Here is a 21399-nt window from a genome sequence, read left to right on the forward strand (position 1 = left end):
ACTCACCCCCCTCCCCCCCCCTCCTCGCTTTCTTTCAAGCCGTTTGTCTAAATACAGTTTTTTAGACATTTATCTTCAATGCTAATCACCTTCCGTGCTGACAGCGCGCACCAACATTTTCATCTCTAAATGCTCCCCTGCATTAGGCGATTGGCGCACCTCAATTCAATCACCTAAAAACATTAGTGCTCTCAGACAGAGCTGCCCTGCATGCCTCCAGGGGGAAGCCATCTCAAGCATGTAATAAACATCCAAGCCGAGCCCCTAAATAACAGCATCTCGAACTGAGCGCTGACACTCTTGGCCTTGACTATGCGTTCCTGTCACAGTAAACAGGCGCTCTACAGATACCCTCAGACTGTCCTAATAGACATCCTGCACACAGACGTTTCACGTGAATTTAATACGCTATCAGACTCTAATCTAAGCGATGTAAGGGCCATTATATTTCCCTCCCTACGGCCCCCTCCATGTTTTTATTAGATGGAACACTTGAACAGTACTTCCCATTTAACCTGTACCGGAGGAAAGAGAAGCAGCAGAAAATGCCATGCCATAAACAGCTCTTTGAATGTGCATTAAATTACAAGGCCAAAGGAACCACTTCATTCCGGTTCAAAATGGCCAATTCCATTTGAGCGCAGAAGTTCTGCCTGCAAAAGGTCAATTGGGCGCCTGAGTGAAAAGAGACTCTGCTGAAGGACCCTCTCACGCGCCTGAAGTCCACACAGACAGACCTACGGCAGGAGGCATTGTCTGAACGCGCCCTGCGAGACCTCCTTCCAGAACCGTTCGCACAAGAGAACCAAAGCCGGGCGAACAAGACACATCCACGGCCAGAGCCCGAGGGGCGGAGCCGAACCACACGACAGTGCAGAAGCCAAGAAGAAGCACACGAGTCTGTCTTCTAAAGAGCAGTGACATCAATAAGCCTGATGAGGCCCTGAAAAACACTGAAAGAAAGGCAGCCATTTAGGTGTCCCCCCTGAGGCTGCTCTCCCGCACATTATCCAGGACCTGCACAGTACCGGCGGGACAGTCAGACAAACGACCCAGCAGAGAAAGGTCGCTCGACTTCGGCGGCAGCCAAAACAAGCCGGAAGCTAACGTCTACAAAGCCACGGGCAGAAAATAGACGCTTTGAGCAAATAAATGGTTATCTTCAGTCAGAGCCAAGTCTATAATAGGATTCTTATTACTATTTACAAGACACTGTGCTTTGGAAGCAGATCCAAGCCATCTCTGGCCTGGGCTGAAATAAGGATGGAAAGAGATGTTCAGATATGAGACAGAAAACTATTCAGGAACTGTGCAATGGCTTGGAAATTAGATTTGGGAGCTTGAGGGGAGGAATTGTTAGTGTCTTTGCCCAGTGGAGCATAAAGGTAAAGTTCCCTGCAAACTGCTCTTGGCAGACAGAGGCGGGTGTCATCACTGCCATGAGCGGACCAAGCGCAGCTCCCCACTGGGAAACAAACACCAGCCCGTCCTCGCTCGCAGTGCGACGCTGCACGGAAGCGGACCAGCTGGGACAGGGCTCGAACCCCAGCGCTGACCCCTCCGCCTCTCACACATACCACGGGCCTAGCACTGAAAGGCACCGTGCAACGGGGCTGCTGGTTCAGTGCCAGAGGGACACAGCCATAAGCATGGGGTGTGTTGTTATTACCATTCTGGTTTACGGCATAACGTGAGACTGGAGCTCTGTATCTACAGCGGGGATACAGACAGGGTGCTGTGTCCCTCCCATCAGAGGGTTTCCCACACTCTCCCAGGGAGCAGAAACAGCGAGTACTCCCCCACAGAGCGGGAAGCGCACTTACAGTATGACCCTGACAACACCATCAACTGCCTCTCTGTAAGCGAGGCCCCACTGCGCCTGCCTCCACACCAGTACACCACACCGGCCAACCAAACGGCACCGATCCACGCGTTTAAAGAGGAACGTCTGCCATCCTGTTGACGTTGGACGGGTGCTGCGAAAATACAGCCGTCCCCTGCGCTGCCATGTTTGTGCTGTAGACTCAACTTTCCTGGCCTCTGTCCTGCCTCCCTGCTTCCAGCTGCAACACATCACTGTCAAACAAGACAGGGTTTCAATATAACGACTCTTGGTGACACAGCTCTATTAAGGCTGCTCAGTGCTGTCCCTGATCCTCTGACACACAGCAAAAGCCAAGAGCCTTACTATCTCCCGGTCATGGAGCACACTGTGTTTACGAAACAAACCTGCTACGCTCCAACCAGCCTGCTGTAAATCAAACAGCGTTTCCCTGTAAACAGTTCCATGGCAGCGCGTCACTGCCTTCATTATCTCCAATTTCAAACTGTGGAGCGGAAGGGGAATCAAACTCTCACAACTACCACCAATGTGTGTACCGAGACCCAAGCAAATATAAATGAACCTCTGCACTTCATTTTAATTTAGCAATTAATAAATACGGGGGGAGAAGTGTCATCATTCTCTGAAGCTCAAAAATGTTTATACAAATATAGAAAGTTTGTAAATGCTCCCTGCAGTCAGTCATGATGTTCCCACTATCATCAAAAAGAAGAAAAAAAAGGTTAGCCTAGCATACTGATGCTGGTTTAGGCCTAACACCCGGATAACGTTTATCAAAGGGCGGCTGGCTGGATATGAAATGGTGTTGCAGGGGTAAAAGAAAGCCCTGTGTAGAAGCCAGTCATCATGAAGTCAACTTCTTGAACAATGCGATTCTGCACTGGGCCAGGAAATGGGCAGCAGCACGTCAACACAAGCCCTACACCAAGCAAAAGCCACTGGGTTTTCTATGAGAAAACAGCAGGCTCAGTCACCTCACATGTACTATGAAATAGGAATATTCATCAAAATACACTGCGGTCTACCAGTTTAAACAGTTTAAGGTAGTGGAGTACTTAATGGCCTGTTCTAATCATTAAGTATATTATTTTCTTAAATATAGGAAGAACATGTGGACTCAGTTGGATGTGGTTAAACTGGCCGTGTCAGTTATGAGGACAAAAAAAAAACACTTCAATCAACAGCTGGTTTCAGGTGAACTGATCTAATTCTCCATAACAGTACCAAAGAAAAAGGAAACTACCCTCTTATACTGACATTTCCTCAACAATAAAGCCCATTCAAATGAATGGAATTAAAAGTGTGGGGGCGAAACCATGAATGCCTCTTTAGCAAAGTGGCCTCACTGGCTCCATTAGCTGTGCGGAACACAGTACTGTATAACACTAAAAATGCATTAAAAAGGACGCTCTCGGTAAAGCCAAGCAATAAGAAATTTGCAAGTGAAATTGGCGCTGCAACACGGGTTACTTTGTACTACAGCTGGAGCTGCACCGTAAGGTACGTCTGAAGCCGGCCAATTCAAAAATGCTGTTTAAATTACACATGAAAATACGTCAACCCTCAAAATTTTGGCACAAAAAAGCATTGATGAGCTGATAGCTGACCTACTTTATCGGTTCCAACTTTCAGACATGGAGTTAAGAGGAATTACACCGACAGCTTGCTCGTGACTTCCATATTTTACTATGTTAATATTACCTGTTAACTTCGCAAAGGAGACGACCGGACAAATTTAACATTCCCACGGAGGAACCAACGTCTCGACGCGCACGATTTCATAAAATTTATGCAGTTGGACTAAATATAAACAAAAATCAAAATTTAAATTACCTATCCAACTGCCTTACGTTAATTTTACGTGTGCCACGGCATGCAGACAGGGGATAGCTCTAGGACATGTTCATTTAAGCTGGATGGGCAGATAAAGAGGTACAGTAATCAAGTAATTTAAATGTAATTGGCAATTAGCTATATTTACCGTTGACTGTGTTTCGTTCAAAGTTCATTTCTCGGCGTTAACGGTTATCTTTACGAAACTTAAAGTTGCTTACGTTAGCTAGCTAGTCTAGCCACTGGGGTGTGGACACATGATGAGATATCCTAACGCTTAGCGATACTCCGAGCAAATATTACCATAAAAATGGTTTTGTTCTTTAACGCTAGCGGTTAATGGAGTTGCACGCTTAAATGCTCAGGGATAAATCATAAATAATTTGCCAGACCGCTATCCAGCTGGCTAGCTAACGTTAACAGCCATTTAAATGGCGGTTATTTCACCAAAGATAATTAATAACTTAGTTAACCTTAATCGCATTGCAAATTACTAACTATATACTTAGTATGTAACGTTGTCTCCACTGTCATTGAGCTAACGAGATAGGTATGCAGTCCTATCTGAGTCTACTGAAATTAACAGCTGGTCTAACTCGCCAGCAAGGTAATTTACGTGTCCGATCGAAAGAGATTTAAAGGCTGATGTTTCAGAACTCGCTGTCAGTTAATGTATTTTCATACCGAAAGCAAAAAAGGAGAGGGGTTACTATAGCGTTACGGGAAAAACAAATTTACCTTGCAGTCTGTGGGTTTTCCTGAGGGCTTCTTGAAAAACGAAGTTCGAGCCGTGAAGAAAAAGTCCTCGGAGTCCTCTTCCAAACTACTGTAGCCACTACTCATGGTGCTCGTCCACGTCATTTGAAGATAAAACACCTCTTTTCTTGTTCAATATTGTCCTGACTTTGCAACATCAAAAGTTAGCGAGCTACAGAGAAGTAGTCTGAAAAAAGTAAGGAAGTTTTGCTTGCTAGCTAGCCAGCTAGCTGAGTTGAAATCGAGCAGCCGAGCTTCCCCCTCGGTTTCGCCTTAACCCGGCGATCTGCTGACTGATGGTTGACACTTGATTCTGTAGAAAACACCACGTTGTGTGGCTAACGTTAGCTGACAACCAGGCTGAATACCAGAATTAAAAATACGAATCAGTTAAAAAGTCCCACCACCAGCTAAGTTAGCAACGTATCAAACGCCCGTATTTCCCTCCCACTACTCCACCGGTGGGACGGAAAATTCTTTCGATAGATTTGAAACCCCCAGACTCTTATCCTTATTAGTTAACACTGGCAAGTTGAATCGAACAGCTGTTCAGGAGTCAGTATTTTTGCCGAAACACACTGGCTAGCTGGCTAGCAAATAAGTTGACAATTAGCTTGCTGAACACGAGGAAAACCGGCCGCACACAAGCCCTGCTCTACTCCGCTGAAACCGTACAGCGTTGCGCTCACTAGTCTCCACCGCACGGCGAACACACCCACAAGAGCGCACCCGATGAAGTCATCCCGGCATGGCCCAATCGCTCTTACAGATCAACCTTCCTGCTCAAAGCGGTAAAGATTGACATGCAGTGGGAGAGGTGTGACATGTCGCTTTGCTAAATCAAACAGACAGGGCAGGTAAAGTTAGTTCAAAGGAGGGGGAAACGGGGGGAGCGGTTTCATATGACATTGTTTTTTTATGTTAATCTCCAAGCTCTTCCTGACTGTTTGTAGATGAAAAATATTAACACTCCCACATGGCAATGGCAGCCTGAATATAAAAGGGAGAGCTAAAAGTTAACAGACCTGTGCAATTAGAATAATGAAGTCAAATGTTGCATGCATGAATTTCTTTGTTCTGTTTGCAAAACCCTTTATAGTAGAGCAGCCGTTCGTGACTTAACATCAGAAGAGTTTTAATCATTTTACAAGGTAGCTAATCGCTCTTTCAGTAAAACTTATTAATCCATTTCTGAGCGCCTGCTAAGTAGGTGGTCTCTCACTTACCTCAATAAACATGCAACACACTACAGCCAGCTTGCTGATTTTCTTCTTTAGGAGCATGCTTTTTTCCCCTCAGTGCTGCAGTCAGGACCAACTAAACTAAAATTACAGAAGCCAAAAGGATTTAAAAGCAGATGAAAGAAAAAAAGTCGAGACATGAAATCCGCCCATTCCAAAGGGTGTAGCAGAGCTTCTGCACCAGAAAAGTCAAACCAGCCTTTTTAAAAATTGCCACTGTTGCTTGGTGTGTGTGAGTCGGAGGCGAGCTTTAAAGCTGTATGTAGTTTTACCTATCACCTGTTCAGCTAGTTGTAATTACATCAGCCCTTCTATTGTAATTACATTAATCCTGTTTAGTAAGACCAACCAATGTAGCCATTTTTGATGTTATTAAATGTGAACTTTGATCTTTGTTCTCACTGAAATGCTGGAATAGCGCTTCTACCCCATTCACAATCAAATGTAAGAATGAAACATGGCCAGCTTTTGTAAGGGAACTAAAGTTTAATTAAAACTGATCATATGCTTTTCACACATGAATGAACATCGTGCAAAACAAACAGCATTTCTTCATATGATTGTATTACGGGAATACACATGTTACATATACATTGATCATAAGATGGTTGCTTTCAAATAAACGATCACCGTTAAATACCTAAATGAGAAACACTGATCAACGAACGGCACCACTGCAGCACAGAGGAAAAGTTTGCAGTCTTGGGGTACATACACTTGTTTCCAAACCAATGTGCCATATCAAGCAAGGAAGATATTTTTGCCATTCCGAGACCCCACGTCAGTTCCCAGCCTCCTCTGAGATGTGCAAAAGCATTGCAGTGCAGAAACATTTCTGTTGCAAGCCACCATTTCCCTTTAACTGTCCAACATGCCTCAACAAACTCCTGCAACTGCTTCTGCTGTGAAGAAATGAAATGTAAGAACAATGCACCAGGTTTACAGCCTTCTCAGATTTCAACCGCGCAAGTACAGTTTTAGGCAAAACTAACCAGTCAGTTAGCTCCAGGAAGAGGCCACAAGAGGACAGGTTGTAAAATAAAGGCCTGGTGGAGGCCAGATTCCGACCCACCAGCCAATCACAAATTACAAGTCCCGGTCTCCCTGGTGGCTTTCCGCTTGCAAGAGGCCTTCTGGCTCTAGCCCACTGGTCTCCCAACTGTCAGGCACCAACTTTGTAATTTACCCATGACCACTGTCCCCTGTAGTTCTGGATTACATGCAAACCACTTGGCATTCAGCGGTGAGCCAACAGCTTCCTGCATTGTCACGTTGGGTTGCTATGCAAGATCAGACAGGCTTTCTAACCAAGAAAATTAAAATGTGGAGAGGCTTGGATAAAGTTTAAAGCATCACTATAAGATTGTAAAGAGAACATTAGCTAGGCACAGAAATTAAACTCGCTTGTTTACCCTCTCCCATTTTCCATTGAACTTCCCTTGAATTTTGTGTGGGGTTTGTTTAACACGTTGGGTCTTGTGCAGTTTTGTCTTCTGGCCACAACAGTAAGAAGGGCAGCTGTTGAGCACTATATAGTCTAGCTATATGGTGAAATGTGTGCAACATCTGCTGTCAGGCCACGCCCCATAAACAGCAGGCTTTCCGGGGTTTTGTGGACGGAGAGCACTTTATTTAAAACAAGTACTCTGACTGTCGATAAAAATAGCCTGCCAGCAGTCAGGCCAGCCAAACCTTAAAAACCAAAGATTGGCAAGTACAGATTTCAAAATAATCACAACTCCCAGGCATCCAGCATTCTGGCGTTAATTTCAGCTCCCCTTCAACATAGCGAGGACGTTCATTTAAGAGACCCAACAAACACTACCAAAATTTTACCTTCAGCTTGTCACATGGACACAGGGCTGTCAGCCCTTGCTAGGGCCTTTGTTTATCTGTGAGCGGAAATTATTGTATGCCACCTTAACCAATTAACATCCAACCTCAATACCATTCCCTGCCAAATAAAGTAGGTTGACACCTGCAGATTCACTGCAGTTACTGTGTAGCATTTATTAACATTAAGTAGAAAGGAACAAAGGTCTGTTAGTTTTCAGTTTAGAACAGTTGTCAATGATAGCACTGGTCCAGAAAGATGAACTGTATGACAAAAAGTATTATGGAAAGTACTAACACGCTGTACACCTTTATCCCCTTCCAAGGTGGTCTTCAACAATAAGCCTGAAACACCTCATCTAGGAAGATGAGCTACAAAGAGGTGAGAGTTCACCTGTAGTCCAACTGGCAAGGAGCCACACACTAATCATATTCCTCTGCTGCCAAAACCCCTGACTCTCACAGCTCTTAGGTGTGTGGAATGTTTGCATGTAGCAGGTCAACCTCCCCTGTACGACAAAAAAAAACCCTGTCCGTGGAAATCCCTGTAAACACCCATTCTTGACTGAGTCATTGGCTAGCTCATCTGGTTTCATCAGTGCACAGCTGACAATGGTCTGTTGTTTGAATGAGGGGTGTGAAGTGTGAAAATGGGTGGGCGGAGGAAGTCAAGATACTTTTTTTTTTATCTGTGTGGTGACTTCCAAAGGGAAGATAATGTAGCCCGCAGTGTATTTCTGTCAGTGTAGGGCTTATTGTCCCATCTGTTAGACTCGTCCCCACTGACATTCCAAAAGTTAAACATATTCTCTTTGCTGTACACATTTTTTAATGTAAAAAAAATGTTATGGATTTGTCTTTACTTGCAAAGACATATCTCCCACAAACATCACATTTATTAAGAGTTATAGTTTAAAACTGAACTGAACTGAACAAGGGATAGGAAAAATCTTTACCTGTCTAGCTGAGTTTCAGGAAAATAATGAACCTCAATATGCTGAGGTTCTCATTGCATTTTATGTTTCTAAGGGTATGGGTTACATATGGGTGCCGGTTTCTGTGGGTATCTGTTACCATTATGTCCCTATAGCCACAAACTAGACAGACAGGTATTACTGGTTACTGGTACTACAGACATATTAGGAGTCGTCGTCTCTCCAGAACAAACTGTCTCCAGTAGCTTCCCCACTGCCTGCTTTTTTTTTTTTTTTTCAGAAAAACTCCACCCAGTTGTTTTTCAGCATCTGTCATTCATCCTGGATTTCATCATGCTGTACACATAATGTTTCTATCATCCTTAAGGTGCCGCACATCATTGGTCCCCTGCACTGAAGACGCACAAGGTGACGGTCGAAGGAGACAGGAATGTTGTGTAATAACATGTTAATAAATCACAGCACTCACCCATTTGTGTTTTGTGAAATGTTAAATGCTTCAGCATGTTACCTGTGCATGTACAATCACGTCAGAATAATTGCTTTTTCTCCTAAATACAGTACACGGTTGATGACAGACACACTTATGAAAGGAGGCTTGCGTTTCTAATTAAGTTTCTTAGATGAATAAGATAATTATACTGAATGTGTACTGATCCTCACTTATGAAACGGTTGCTTTACTTCTTCAACTTTGTTGTCAAAATAGATTTCAATCAGCACCTATTCGTTTCTTAGGCAGATGGTTCCTGTCTAATCTCCCCAAGTCCGTTTTTTCAAAGCGCATTTGTAATACAGTGAGGGTAGTTGTGTTCCTCTCCTAGAATGTTATGAATATGGAAAACATGTCTCCTTATGGATTTATCTCAGTGAATCTATGTAAGCCAAAATAAGATCGGTCAATCAGATACATGCAAAGTTAGACACGTTATCATGCATAAACACAAACACACACAAACTACACAGCGCTACGTATCATCTTTGACTTCCTGATATAAATCAAAGGGTTTCCCCACCAGAGCCCTCTAAGCCAGACAGCATGGCGACGAAATGAGTAACTGGGTCTGAAAACTAAATCGGAAGTCATTAGACCTGCAACCAGGGTGCAAACTGTTACAGTGAATTTCCGGACGGCAGCCGTGCAGAGGGGCACGTTGGGTCTTGTGTGGAGGTGAGTATGCTGTCTGTCAGAGAATGTGTTCATCTCAGGAATGTCTTTGTGTTCTGGGATCTGATGTTATTCTGAAGCCATCCCCGATGGCCCACAGTATAGGCCTCCATCCTCCTCTGTGCTTGCAATCAGGAGCAAACAAACGATCATGATTGCTCGAGTCTGTATCTTAAAATAAACACCAGGTAAGCTCACTGCGTTCAGACCCGATCTGACCCGGCCTTTGTAAACAGTGAGGCTAGTTCACCGGATCCGTCCCGCTTTTTGACATTTTTGAGCTGAATAAGCATAGATAGATGACAAGGACCGTGCTGTTAGCTTTGGCAGCCTAACCTGGAAGTAGGATAAACACAGCAGCACTATTCCCCTTTGTTTGAGTTAGCGATGAATCAGGAAAAAAGTAAAAATAAGAGATCAGTTTTTTTTTTTTTTCAGCTCAGCATGTTATAACTTTGTTCACAGTTCACACTTTTCTTTTGTATGCAGGCGATGGGCAAAGAGGCTAATTGCAGTTGACCACAAATCATGTGTGTGTTTTTAACCCAGCGCTCTTTCACAGCTGCAGAACGTGTGCTGTTCCATACGAGCCTCAATGGTCTGCATAATGGAGCTGAGAGGTTTCACTGCATTTCAAAGTTTACATTCCCCTGGAATACATACACACAAAGGCGACGGAGTGCATATATAGTCAGTTAAGAGTCCACAGTTGTTTGGTTTATATTTCACGTATTTGGTTGTAAATGATCAATTTCCACTCTCACTTGTTTAAAGGAGACCTCTGAAAGACCAGTAATGGCAAGGGTGTCTGTTGAAGCGGAGCAACACAGTGCTCACAGATGAACTGTCACTTGTGTAAAGGGGAAAAACATAAATCTCCTTACAGCATTCACATCTACGTCACTCTGGAGAGTTATGTTTTTAGCTAAGATAGGCGTCTGAACTAAAGATGAATGCCTACAATATTTAGGAAAAGCCTGTGAGTGTTCGATGAACCGAGCTAACACAGTGATCATGGAGCGAAACTGTTATTCTACTAAATGATTTAGTAAGGGACACTGTGTTACAGCCGTGACTTCGAACCCGCTTTCAGGGTACTGCTGAATGATGAGGCCTTGTTCCATTTCAGCTTGTCGCTTAATTCAAACATCACCAACCTTTAAACAGCTGTAAGTAATTATTAACTAATGTTGACGTTACAGCACAAGAGCTGAGCTGGGACAGGGATTCTTTATTTCCATGGTATGATAGGATTATCATTGATATGTAATAGCAAACCAGGACAGCCCTGAATTTGTTAAAAGTCACTGTAGCAACCATTGTCTGTCTCTTGACATAAATACATATATCCCAATGTATATATTTGCATTTAAAATGCAATGTGTTATGTTAGGAGTCACTGTAGCAACCGACTGCTCTCCATTTCTCTCTCACTCTCTGTCTAGGAATCTTTATCACCCAGAGTCCCACAGTTTTGTTTGAACTGTGGAAGTGTTCTGCCCTTCTTGTTTGATTAGAGAAAAAAGTCACAGAACTGTACAGAAGCGTTGTTGATCCACAAAAAAAACACAGTTATTACACACAGCTTTATCTTTTTGATACGGTGGGTCTTGTCACCTTGCATTAAAAAGCAATATGTTACACTAACATGGTAACTTGGAGGCAGGACTAGAAATGAAAAGGAAGTTTGTCTTTCACACATATCAGGACAGCAGGGTAGCATACTGGTAAGGAGCAGGGCTTGTAACCAAAAGGTTGCCAGTTTGATTCCCTACTGGGGCACTGCTGCTGTACCCTTGGGCAAGGTACTTACTCCACAGTTGCCTCAGTAAATATCCAGCTGTATAAATGGATAACAACTGTAAGTTGCTCGGGATAAGAGTGTCCGCTACATGACAGTAATGTTATGTGTTTTCCAGAATGGGAGGTGATTAAAGAAAGAGTGTGACACTATGTTGAGTGTGAAGCTGGCCCAGGTGGCGAAGTGATCTGAACAGAAGGGGCCAGGGGGATTAGCTCTGGGATGGAGAGCCTTTAATCAGAGGCTTCGGGGAGTCAAATGGCTCCTACTGATTGCTCTTTAAGATAAGTAGGTTTGCAAGACTTATCACAAACCAGTCGGATGAGCTCAATCTGAAATATGCTCAAGGATGGCCAAAAGTCACTAGGTTCAATACTGTGGAGGCCAATCTATTTTGGTGAGCTCAGATTTCACGTAGGGGCATGTCTGAAGAGAGAGCAGGCCATGAGGGTATCCATGCAGTTTTAGTGCAACTAAATATTTCCTGTAGAATGTACACCACCAGCATTAAATGAAGGAATCTGCATCAAAAATATTCATATTCATGTCTGCATCACCAGTATGCATGTTGCCATTCAAGAATGATGTAATTAACAACCAATTCTTATGACCACGGATTGGTCTGTTAAGCCCAGTTGTGTCTTGATATAAATCACCAGTAGGTAGTGTCTCAATGTAAAGTACAATGCTGGAATTCTGACACCATATATGCATCAAACCATTATTCAATCAAAGGTCTTCAAACCTTCTAGGGAGAAAAACAGTACCCAAATGTAATGACATTACTTGCTTCCTGGGAATATCTAAAACAATCCAACAATGTCAAGACTACATCAATACACAGTCTACAGAGGTGATTTCCACCTTTCCAAGGAAGGAAGCAATACTCAAGACTATATTCTGTGCAAGCTTGAAACCCTGGAATATCCCATGTATGAAAATCTAGGTAAAGCAGAAGATATTTCCACATGCAGCTAAGTGTTAATGTTAATGTGTCACAGGGGCCTGAGGGCATTCCTGCAAGCCATCATCCCTCTGCATCAATCACAGCCCGACTTCACAGGGAGAGCATGTCTCATATGCCATACTATGTTTGTGTTTCCCAACATCCAGGGAATGGCAGATCAGGCTGACTGCCCCTTTAACCTCTGACCTCTTCTCTCCACCATTCGGCCAATGAGAGAGAGCAAGGGGCAAGGGGGACGTGGGATTGAGGGCATGCCTTTCATTCTGCAGTTTAATGAGTGACTGAGTGACACGGCTACAGAGCCAAAGATCACCTGCGGCATTCCATTTATGATATTAGACTGCCTCATCATGTGGCTATATAAGAATGATGTAATCACCAGCCAATCACTGCGATCATGTCAATGGATTGGACCATGAGTGTGTATGGTTTCTACCCTAATACAGCAGAAATTGCCAAGCGACCTGATGGAAGTTAAGAAAAGCAGTCCAAGCGTGTGGCAGGGGGAGGTTCATGTGGTAACAGCAGGGCGCCATGTGGAAGGCAGGAGAGGCCGAAATGGAATGTGATGTTATTGTTTTTCTAGTCTCCGTGAAAATCGCCCCTTGGTTCCGGAAGCCACACGAGAACAGTAACCTTCAGGGAGGCCTCGCCCTAAAATACACAAGGTGTTTATGCGTCACTGTTAACCCTCAGCGTGCGAATGCATCCTGTAGGTACTCTCACACCCAGGCGACCGCTTCAGTTTAACGAAGCCTGCAGCCCTTAAAGAGAGCGCTTTACAAGGACATTTACCTGTGAAGTCTTGCGTTTCGCTGGCTGGAATTAATCCGAGCACCCCACGGAGCAGCCAGATTCCAAGGAAAAGGTCAGTAGGAGGGGAATTAAACACGGGCCCAGAGTAAAGCTGTCAGGCCTGGCAGCTGGAATGTAGAGCTACGGCCTTAGCGTGCGTGCGTGTGTGTGTTAAGAGCCAGCGGAGCCCACCGCTGCTTTACTGCTAGGCGCAAACAGAGTGGCAGGCCCCTCCTGGAAACTTGCGGCAGTGAAACCGTGCTGGCCGAGAGCACAGCGCAGCACTGACGTCAGTGCACACAGCAACATGGAGACCATAATACCCACAGCAAGAAACTGCAGCCCTGCAAAGGGCTGATACTCTATTTAATTGCGTCAAAGGAACACGGAATAAACACATTTCATTGGCTAAATGCAACCGCGCACTAATAGATAATACAGTTTCAAACGTGACACAGCCCCACCCCCACCACCACCCACCCACAAAGGGTGTGGTGGAGAGAGAGAGATCAGCATTTTGGGCCCTGAGACAATAGGGTGCTATTGTGGGTAATTCGACAGCCTATGGTGGAGGGTCTCCAGAAACAAAGGCCTCCTATAACAATTCATGTGTGAATTCAGCTGTGATTGTCACGCTCTGCTTCCACACTGGTATCACCCAGCGCGCATGATTTCGGGGAGTGGGCCTGCTGGTTGGACTGTGAGGCTACTGATGAATTTGTATCCTGATAGAGTAGAAATTGCAACGCAACAAGAAAGAAGGCATTCCATACTGGCTGACCGCCCAGGAGGGAAGAAGCTGTATGGTGACAGAGGAGCCATTGTAGAAAAAACCACTCTCGGGGAGAGGAGGGGGGGTGATGAGCTCCTTACCATTACTAAATTTACAGTGTGAAGTTATATTGGGGTTAAAGGTCATACCAGGCAAAGGGAGAAAGAGAAGTATGTATGAAACTGGGAACAAACCAATTATTAACACTGGTGGTATGTAGCAGTATGTTTACTTTGTTTAAAGTTGTTTACTTTGATGTAATATGGCTACCTGTGAGCAATATTTAATTTTATTGTGACTATTCGAGACAGTAATTGTCTTTTGTCTGTTACAAACTCGCCCCAATGAGAGGAAAACAATAGAGTTATTTTTAACCCAGACAAAATAAGAAATTTCCATTTCCACCCCTGGAAAGTGTGCTTATATAAGAGGCCTCTGATGATTTCTGCTTCAAAATGTGTTGTTGGTTACTGCCATTTGAACAAGCAAGCAGAAAAAGCTGTGGAACACAACAGTTTGGGAAAAAAGTCCTTGATTCAATCCTTCTGCCATACTGTTTGCCTCTAACGTTGAATTGCTCATTTAAGAAGGTGTTGCTTTCCTTATTTACTCGACATTGTAAGTTAATTACAGTGACTGCAAACCTCGTAATTTTGCGCAGGCAATGAAAAGAACTACCATTTAATTAAAGTATTACTTGAATTTAAAGACGGGCAGAGAAGGGAGATAGAATCTTACACTGCACATAAATAATACACCCATGATTGCCAACGCATAACCGCAAGGCTTTGGCAGCTAGGACCCCGTTAGGTTTCGCTTTCTGAGATGAACTGGCAACCTCTGCTTCAAAGACATGCAGAGTGAATTTGTCTCCATTGGTTATCTGAGACAGTTATGCAGAAGAGAGACTCCAGTTTGGCACTTCAACACTCAGCTAGCATAAAAAGTTCTTTGTGCTACCCTCTCCTTGTCATCTCAGAGCCTCTCCTAAATCTTGTCTGGATCTGCGCGCAACCTGTCTGTGCCCCTCTCTCGGTTGATGGCTCAACAAAAATAAACTGCATTTAAAACAGGGAAACAATTTATTTTGACAGTAATTTTCTGTCAAGTCATTTCTGCAGAGAACCACACAGTGTCACAAGCTGACCTCCTTGGTTCAGAGAGAAATCATGACATATTTAGGTTACCACAAAATTGCACAGCAGAGAAAGTTGGAAATCCATGCCATTTCTTGCATAACCATCCTATAAAAAAGTATTCATCTTCAGAATAGTCACATGACCGGCTGGAGAGTCTGTGGTTGCAAACCAACATTACCTCCTGCTGTTCACCCCTTGTCCAATCAATCACCAGATGGAATCAAATCCAAACAACATCATAGTGTACAACTGTAAAAGCAAACTCTTAAAAACAAAATTATAGATAATTTGTGTGGTTGGTTAAAACAATACATCAATGAATTCAGATGTTTTACTTTATTTATTATTCTTAAAGCAATCCCACCCACCCACAATATTACTTTAATTAAAGTTACTTGGATAAGCATACAGTAGAATGTACTGTACATGCAATAGAATGCCATGGAACATCATCAACAGCCACTTTGGACAAGATCCATGAAACGTTCCAGTTTCAAGCTTCTTACAGACACTGCTGTCACCTCCCTGTCTGCAGGTGGTAGGAGAGATTGGGGAACTGCAATGTGAGTGTGTGCATATCTGTGTGTGTGTTTGTGTGTCTAGGTGTGTATCATGAGTGTGTGTGTCTGTGTTGTGCATATGTGTGTGTGTCTAGGTGTGTGTTATGGGTGTGTGTGTGTGTCTGTGTCGTGCATATGTGTGTGTGTGTGTTGTGGTTCTCTCTGAAGCGTAGGCTTAGCTATGCCACATTTCCTCATTTCCCGAAAGGAAGCTCTCCTTCCCCCATCTGCATGGCTGTTTTTTCCTGCGACAGCCTCGTCTCTGGATCACATTTACACACTCACTTTTTCGGTGGGGCAGTTGGTGCAGGGCGCCTTTGATCAGGGGATCAGTGGACATGCATGACCAGAATGCAAGTCTATCAGTCTCCCTGCTCTCTCCCAAGGAGGGCAAATGGAGCAGATTTGTGAGAGATCTGCAGGCTCAAATCTTTTGTGGGGCAGTACCGCTGTAACCCTCAAGCAATGCAGTGCTATCAATCTGTCAGCCAATTGAAACCAGATCGCCCATGCATCTACAGGGGATGCAAGATACACTGATGCATTCTGACTGATGCCATATGATTTCTGATAATACACATGCCTGTGTGACCACAACCTGAGCAGCCTGCATGAGGGCAGCACACTCAGCATATTAGTGCCACGTTTAGTTTAATGTGCATGAGTGCGTGTGTGTGTGTGTGTGTGTGTGTGTGTGTGTGTGAGTGCATGTGTGCACGTGTGAGTATGCATCTTTGTATACGCGTGTGCATGTGTGTGTGTGTGCACGTGCGTGTGCATGTGTGAGTGTGCACCTGTGTGTGTGTGTGTGTGTGTATGTGTGTGTGAGTGCATGTATGCACGTGTGAGTATGCATCTGTGTGTATATGTGTGTGTGTGTATGCACGTGTGAGTATGCATCTGTGTGTATATGTGTGTGTGTGTGTGGATGTGTGAGTATTCATCTGTGTGTACGCGTGTGCGTGTGTATGTGTGAGTGTGCATCTATGTGTGTGTGTGTGTGTGTGCGTGTGTGTGTGTGTGCGTGTGTGTGTGTGTGTGTGTGTGTACGTGTGTGTGTGTGTACGTGCGTGTGCATGTGTGAGTGTGCATCTGTGTGTGCGTGTGCATGTGTGAGTGTGCATCTGTGTGTGTGTGTGTACGTGTGTGTTGAATATCTCTCGCATACTATGTTACACACGTGAGAAATGTGGCGGTTTGTGTGACCCAGCCCAGCTCTCGCTGCTGCCTGGCGCTCGGGACCCACCACACTTGGGTGGAATGCAGAGCCTGCAACAGCTCACATTTCCCCCACGGCAGATGAGGATCCACGCTGCGAATGACACAAACAACTGGCAGTTCTCGCTCTGCCTCCGGGATTAACGCAAACCCCTGAGCCATCCCTCCGTTCCAAATCACTAATTAGACTGCTGGCAGTGTACCATAACATTCAGGCATTTTAGACGTGTAAACAGAGGGTTTCAGGTTTGAATTCATGGCAGGGCAGTGCTGTTGTTACCCTAAGGAAGGAGCCACAGCTGAATTGTTTCATCTGTTAATAGCTAAAATTTAATTAAAATATGCGCAGTATAGGATATCTAAGATGCTCTGGATAACGGCTTTGTCCAGGTAATTAAATCATGTACTATACACTGCCAGAAAATGTGTAACATAATGGGGCGCCTTCTACAAGGGACTCTGCACTGTTGCATTATGGGTAGTGAAGTCAGGGCTGGGAGCTCACAGACATGGCCTGTATGCGCTTGTATCAGTGCGGCCCTATGAACAGTTGAGTGAGGGCCTGCTTCAGTTTCAGAGTCCATGCAGAGCAGCAGGATCGTCCTTTTCATAGTCCCTGGCAGCGGCTGCTTCGTGCCTGACGCACGTCTTCCCCCCATTGTGTTTACAGCTCTGTGAGAGGACCCAAACCAAACCATAAATCACCTCAGCTCTGCTGTGAATCTGCAAGTGCTGTCCTGAGAGTGCGCTTACGTCAGCCTCACAGTGCGCGCGTGCGTGTGTGTGTGTGTGTGTGTGTGTGTGTGTGTGTGTGTGTGTGTGTGTGTGTGTGTGTGCGTGTCTGTGTGTGTGTGTCTGTGTGTGTGTGTGTGTGTGTGTGGGTGTGTGTGTGTGTGTGTGTGTGTGTGTGTGGGTGTGGGTGTGTGTGTGTGTGTGTGGGTGTGTGTGTGTGTGTGTGTGTCTGTGTGTGTGTGTGTGTGTGCGTGTCTGTGTGTGTGTGTCTGTGTGTGTGTGTGTGTGTGTGTGGGTGTGTGTGTGTGTGTGTGTGTCTGTGTGTGTGTGTGTGTGTGTGTGTGTGTGTGTGTGTGGGTGTGTGTGTGTGTTTGTGTGTGTGTATGTGTGTGTGTGTGTGTGTGGGTGTGTGTGTGTGTGTGTGTGTGTGTGTGTGCGTGTCTGTGTGTGTGTGTCTGTGTGTGTGGGTGTGTGTGTGTGTGTGTGTGTCTGTGTGTGTGTGTGTGTGTGTGTGTGTGTGTGTGTGTGTGTGTGTGTGTGTGTGTGTGTGTATGTGTGTGTGTGTGTGTGTGGGTGTGTGTGTGTGTGTGTGTGTGTGTGTGTGCGTGTCTGTGTGTGTGTGTCTGTGTGTGTGTGTGTGTGTGTGTGTGTGTGCACGTGAGTGAAGTTGAGTTGGCCTGCCGTAAACAAAAGTCCACCCTGAGCATTACGAGGGGAGACGTTACTGAATTATGCCCAAACCAGACTATTGCTGGGCATGATACAGTCCAGAACAGCGCTTAATTAGATCGGGTGGCTGAACAGTGCTTCAGAGAGCAATCAAAGCAGGCATCAAGTCTCAATCTGCAGCACGAAGTGCAGGGTGTCATTAAACAAAACAATATCCAGAGGTACGTCATTCATCCTGAGAGCTCTACCAGTACCAATAGATTACACAATCGACAACCTGTGTGCACATGTGCGTTGTATTGAGACACTCGCTATTCACGATCACTTGAGAGCTCCCCAGTTCCGCGCACTCCCATGGCCAGGGGCCGGGGTCTTGTTTATACATTTCTGTCACTATCTTTACAGCGCGCCGCGCTGCAGGGTGTGATAAGTGTTCTGAAACTGTGACAGGAAGCTGAAGAAATGGGTCAGCCTCAGAGCCCACATACCACACCATGCTGTGTCCTGACCTCCAGGGTCAGCGGGGAGGATTCACGGCCCGCTGTCCTTTCCTCCGGGGGTCACTGATCTGAGAGCAGCCATTGTGTGAGTGGGCAGAAAGCGTGCACCGTGCATCCCCGTAACGCCACACTGTATTAGAGGGGCTGTAGCGGGGTCTGTCTGGTGTGACAGCAGCACTGTGATGCAGGGGTCAGGAGGTCATGCAGGGCTCTGTCTCTTGTGACTGAGGGAATGAGGCCTGGAGCTTTCTGCGCTGGTCCCCTCTCTGTGACCCTCTCTGCTCATCACTTACTGGAGCCTGTTTGTGACCCTGCCCTCCACTGCACGCCCCGCAGCGCAGGGATTGTGTGTGTGTGTGTGTGCGTGTGCCCGTATGTGTGTGTGACTGCATTTGTGTGTAAAGGAGCAAGTGTATGAATGAGTGTATGGGTGTGTGTGTTTGCACATGTTTGCGAGTGTTTTTGTTTTGATGCATGTGTGTGAGTGAGTGTGTGTGTGAGTGAATGTGTATGTGTGTGTGTGAGGGTGTGGGAGAGAGTGTACTGTGTGTGTGTGTATGTGTGTGTGTCGGCATGCATGTGTGTGTCAGTGAGAGTGTGTGTGTGTCAGTGTGTGTGTGTGTGTGTCAGTGTGTGTGTGTGTGTCTGTGTTTGTTATAACAGACCAGGCTATTAGCAGTAATGACCCCAGGGCTTTGTGTGGGCCATGGTGTAATGGCTTCTAAATGAGAAGGCACCATCTTTGAATGGGCTTTCATCATTACAAGACACAAAGAGCAGCTGGTATACAGCAGGGAGGGACTGTATTTACCAGTGTGTCATTGCCAGAGGATCTCACAGCATACATTCACACAAGAAAACCATTGCAACCTTAGTCATCTCAGTGCTATCACTGCTGGTCACAGCCTACTGCTATTACACATCGATTACTACTGCTGATGTGGTTGCTTGCAAGGTTAATTAAGTTACTCATTATTTCAGCAAACAGTTTGAAAATCATTCCCCACTGTGCTTAACTTTAGCCTCCAGCCTCCATTGTCTCACTCCCTCTCCTCCTGCGCCCCCTTGTGGTGTAATAGGTGACCTGCCACAGGAGCAGCAATGCTCGGCTTTCCATCTGTTGTTCAAAGTAGCCTGCGTAAGAGATTTTGCAGAATACTGCTACATCCCCTTTCGCCTTGCACTCCCCGCGGGCTCCTTTACTGCGTCGTGTCCAATGTCACTATCATTCGCCACATTCTATTAACTGAAAACACAAAAGTCACCTTCTGTACCTTCCGCTTTTGTTTCTGCCATATTCCATATACATCAAAATATCACATTGGAAGGTCAGTTGTTGTTCGTGAGCAATAGCTATTAAATAAGTGATTTTAAACTGATTCTTTTGCCTCTGTGCATCAGATGATCGGGTGTGCCACACTCTGTAATAGCACTGCACTTGCTGCTGACCGCTGTGTGCAACACTGTTCTTTGCATGCATGTAAAACACTCAGTGTGTTTTGTATGGCTAGTTAAATATTACAGTGTGTTGCCTGATAACACTGAGTAAAGCATAACAGCCATAATATCAAGCATCTCACAGGTGTTTATTTTCGCTGTGCTGTTGAGCAGTTATTAGAGCAAGCTCTTTTGTGTCAGGACATTCTTTTAGGAATCCCAGATTTTTTTCATAGCCCAGCTGCCAGTCTTCAAATATAATTACTGCTCCACAACCCTTCACAAGCATTCATTTGACGCACCACCTCCCGGATAATCGTAGCTCTTTTACAGAAATAAAAAAAAAAAGAAAACGTAAACTGTGTCTCATGGAAATCAGTGCTCGCCAAGCCTGAGCAAGAAGTGCCTCACTTTATCTTTCCACCTGTCTGATTCACTCTGCCTTTCACTACACCTGCGGTCATCAGAGGCCTCTCCTTCTGAGACACACACACACACACACACACACACACACACACACACAGCAGGTGGTACTCACCACCAGCGGGCTGCGATTGTTGTTGAGGTGGTCCTCTGTGTGGCCGCTGAAAGGGGTGTCGGTGGCAGGTCCGCTCTGATGGCAATTCAGGGAGACTCGACTACGACACTGGGAGTGACAGGTGTACTTACAGCCTGGGAAGGGACAGGAGAGGAGACAGAGAGAGAGGGAGAGGGGAGAGGAAGAAAAGAGGAGAACAATGAGATGAGGAGTAGAGTAGAGGGCAGAGAGAAAACAGGGAAAGGAACAGGAGAGGTGAAGGCAAAGAAGAAAAAAGGAGAAAAGGGGAGAGGAAAGTAGAGAGCAGAAAGTAGAAGGGAGGAGAGTTTGAGAGAGAAGCACAGAGGAACAGAGAAGACAGGGAAGGACAAGGAGATTAGGTTCAATACAATTGGATAACAGATAGGTAATTTACCTTATTTTAAAGACAGTAGAACATTGGACACCTCATAGTTAATCCACCTGCCATAACAGGGCACAAGGACATTTCATAGAAGAACCACCTAATTCACCTAATTTTAATTTTGAAACAGAGAAGGACACCTCTCTAAGAAAATTCACCCAGTTTTTGTTATATTAAGATCCATGGAATGATCAAAAACAGAGCGAGAGATAAACCTCTTTCACTAAATGGCCAGGTCCCTTATTAAGGGGGTTTTAATT

The 21399-nt window shown here is 45.1% G+C and overlaps 1 protein-coding gene across 2 annotated transcripts in view; it reads right to left on the minus strand.

Moving 5' to 3' along the window:
• Positions 1 to 21399, minus strand: part of rassf3 (Ras association domain family member 3) — a 54627-nt gene that overhangs the window by 22445 nt on the left and 10783 nt on the right. The window contains exon 2 of one of the 2 annotated variants that reach the window (XM_036517936.1): positions 20737 to 20870. In XM_036517936.1, coding sequence (XP_036373829.1) covers positions 20737 to 20870 — 134 coding nt within the window. Of the gene's footprint in view, positions 1 to 4414; positions 5155 to 20736; positions 20871 to 21399 lie in introns of those variants that run through there. The other variant, XM_036517937.1, reaches the window with a different exon arrangement.

The sequence above is a fragment of the Megalops cyprinoides genome, chromosome 23 (genome assembly GCF_013368585.1).
Source record: "Megalops cyprinoides isolate fMegCyp1 chromosome 23, fMegCyp1.pri, whole genome shotgun sequence".
Classification (NCBI taxonomy): Eukaryota; Metazoa; Chordata; class Actinopteri; order Elopiformes; family Megalopidae; genus Megalops; species Megalops cyprinoides.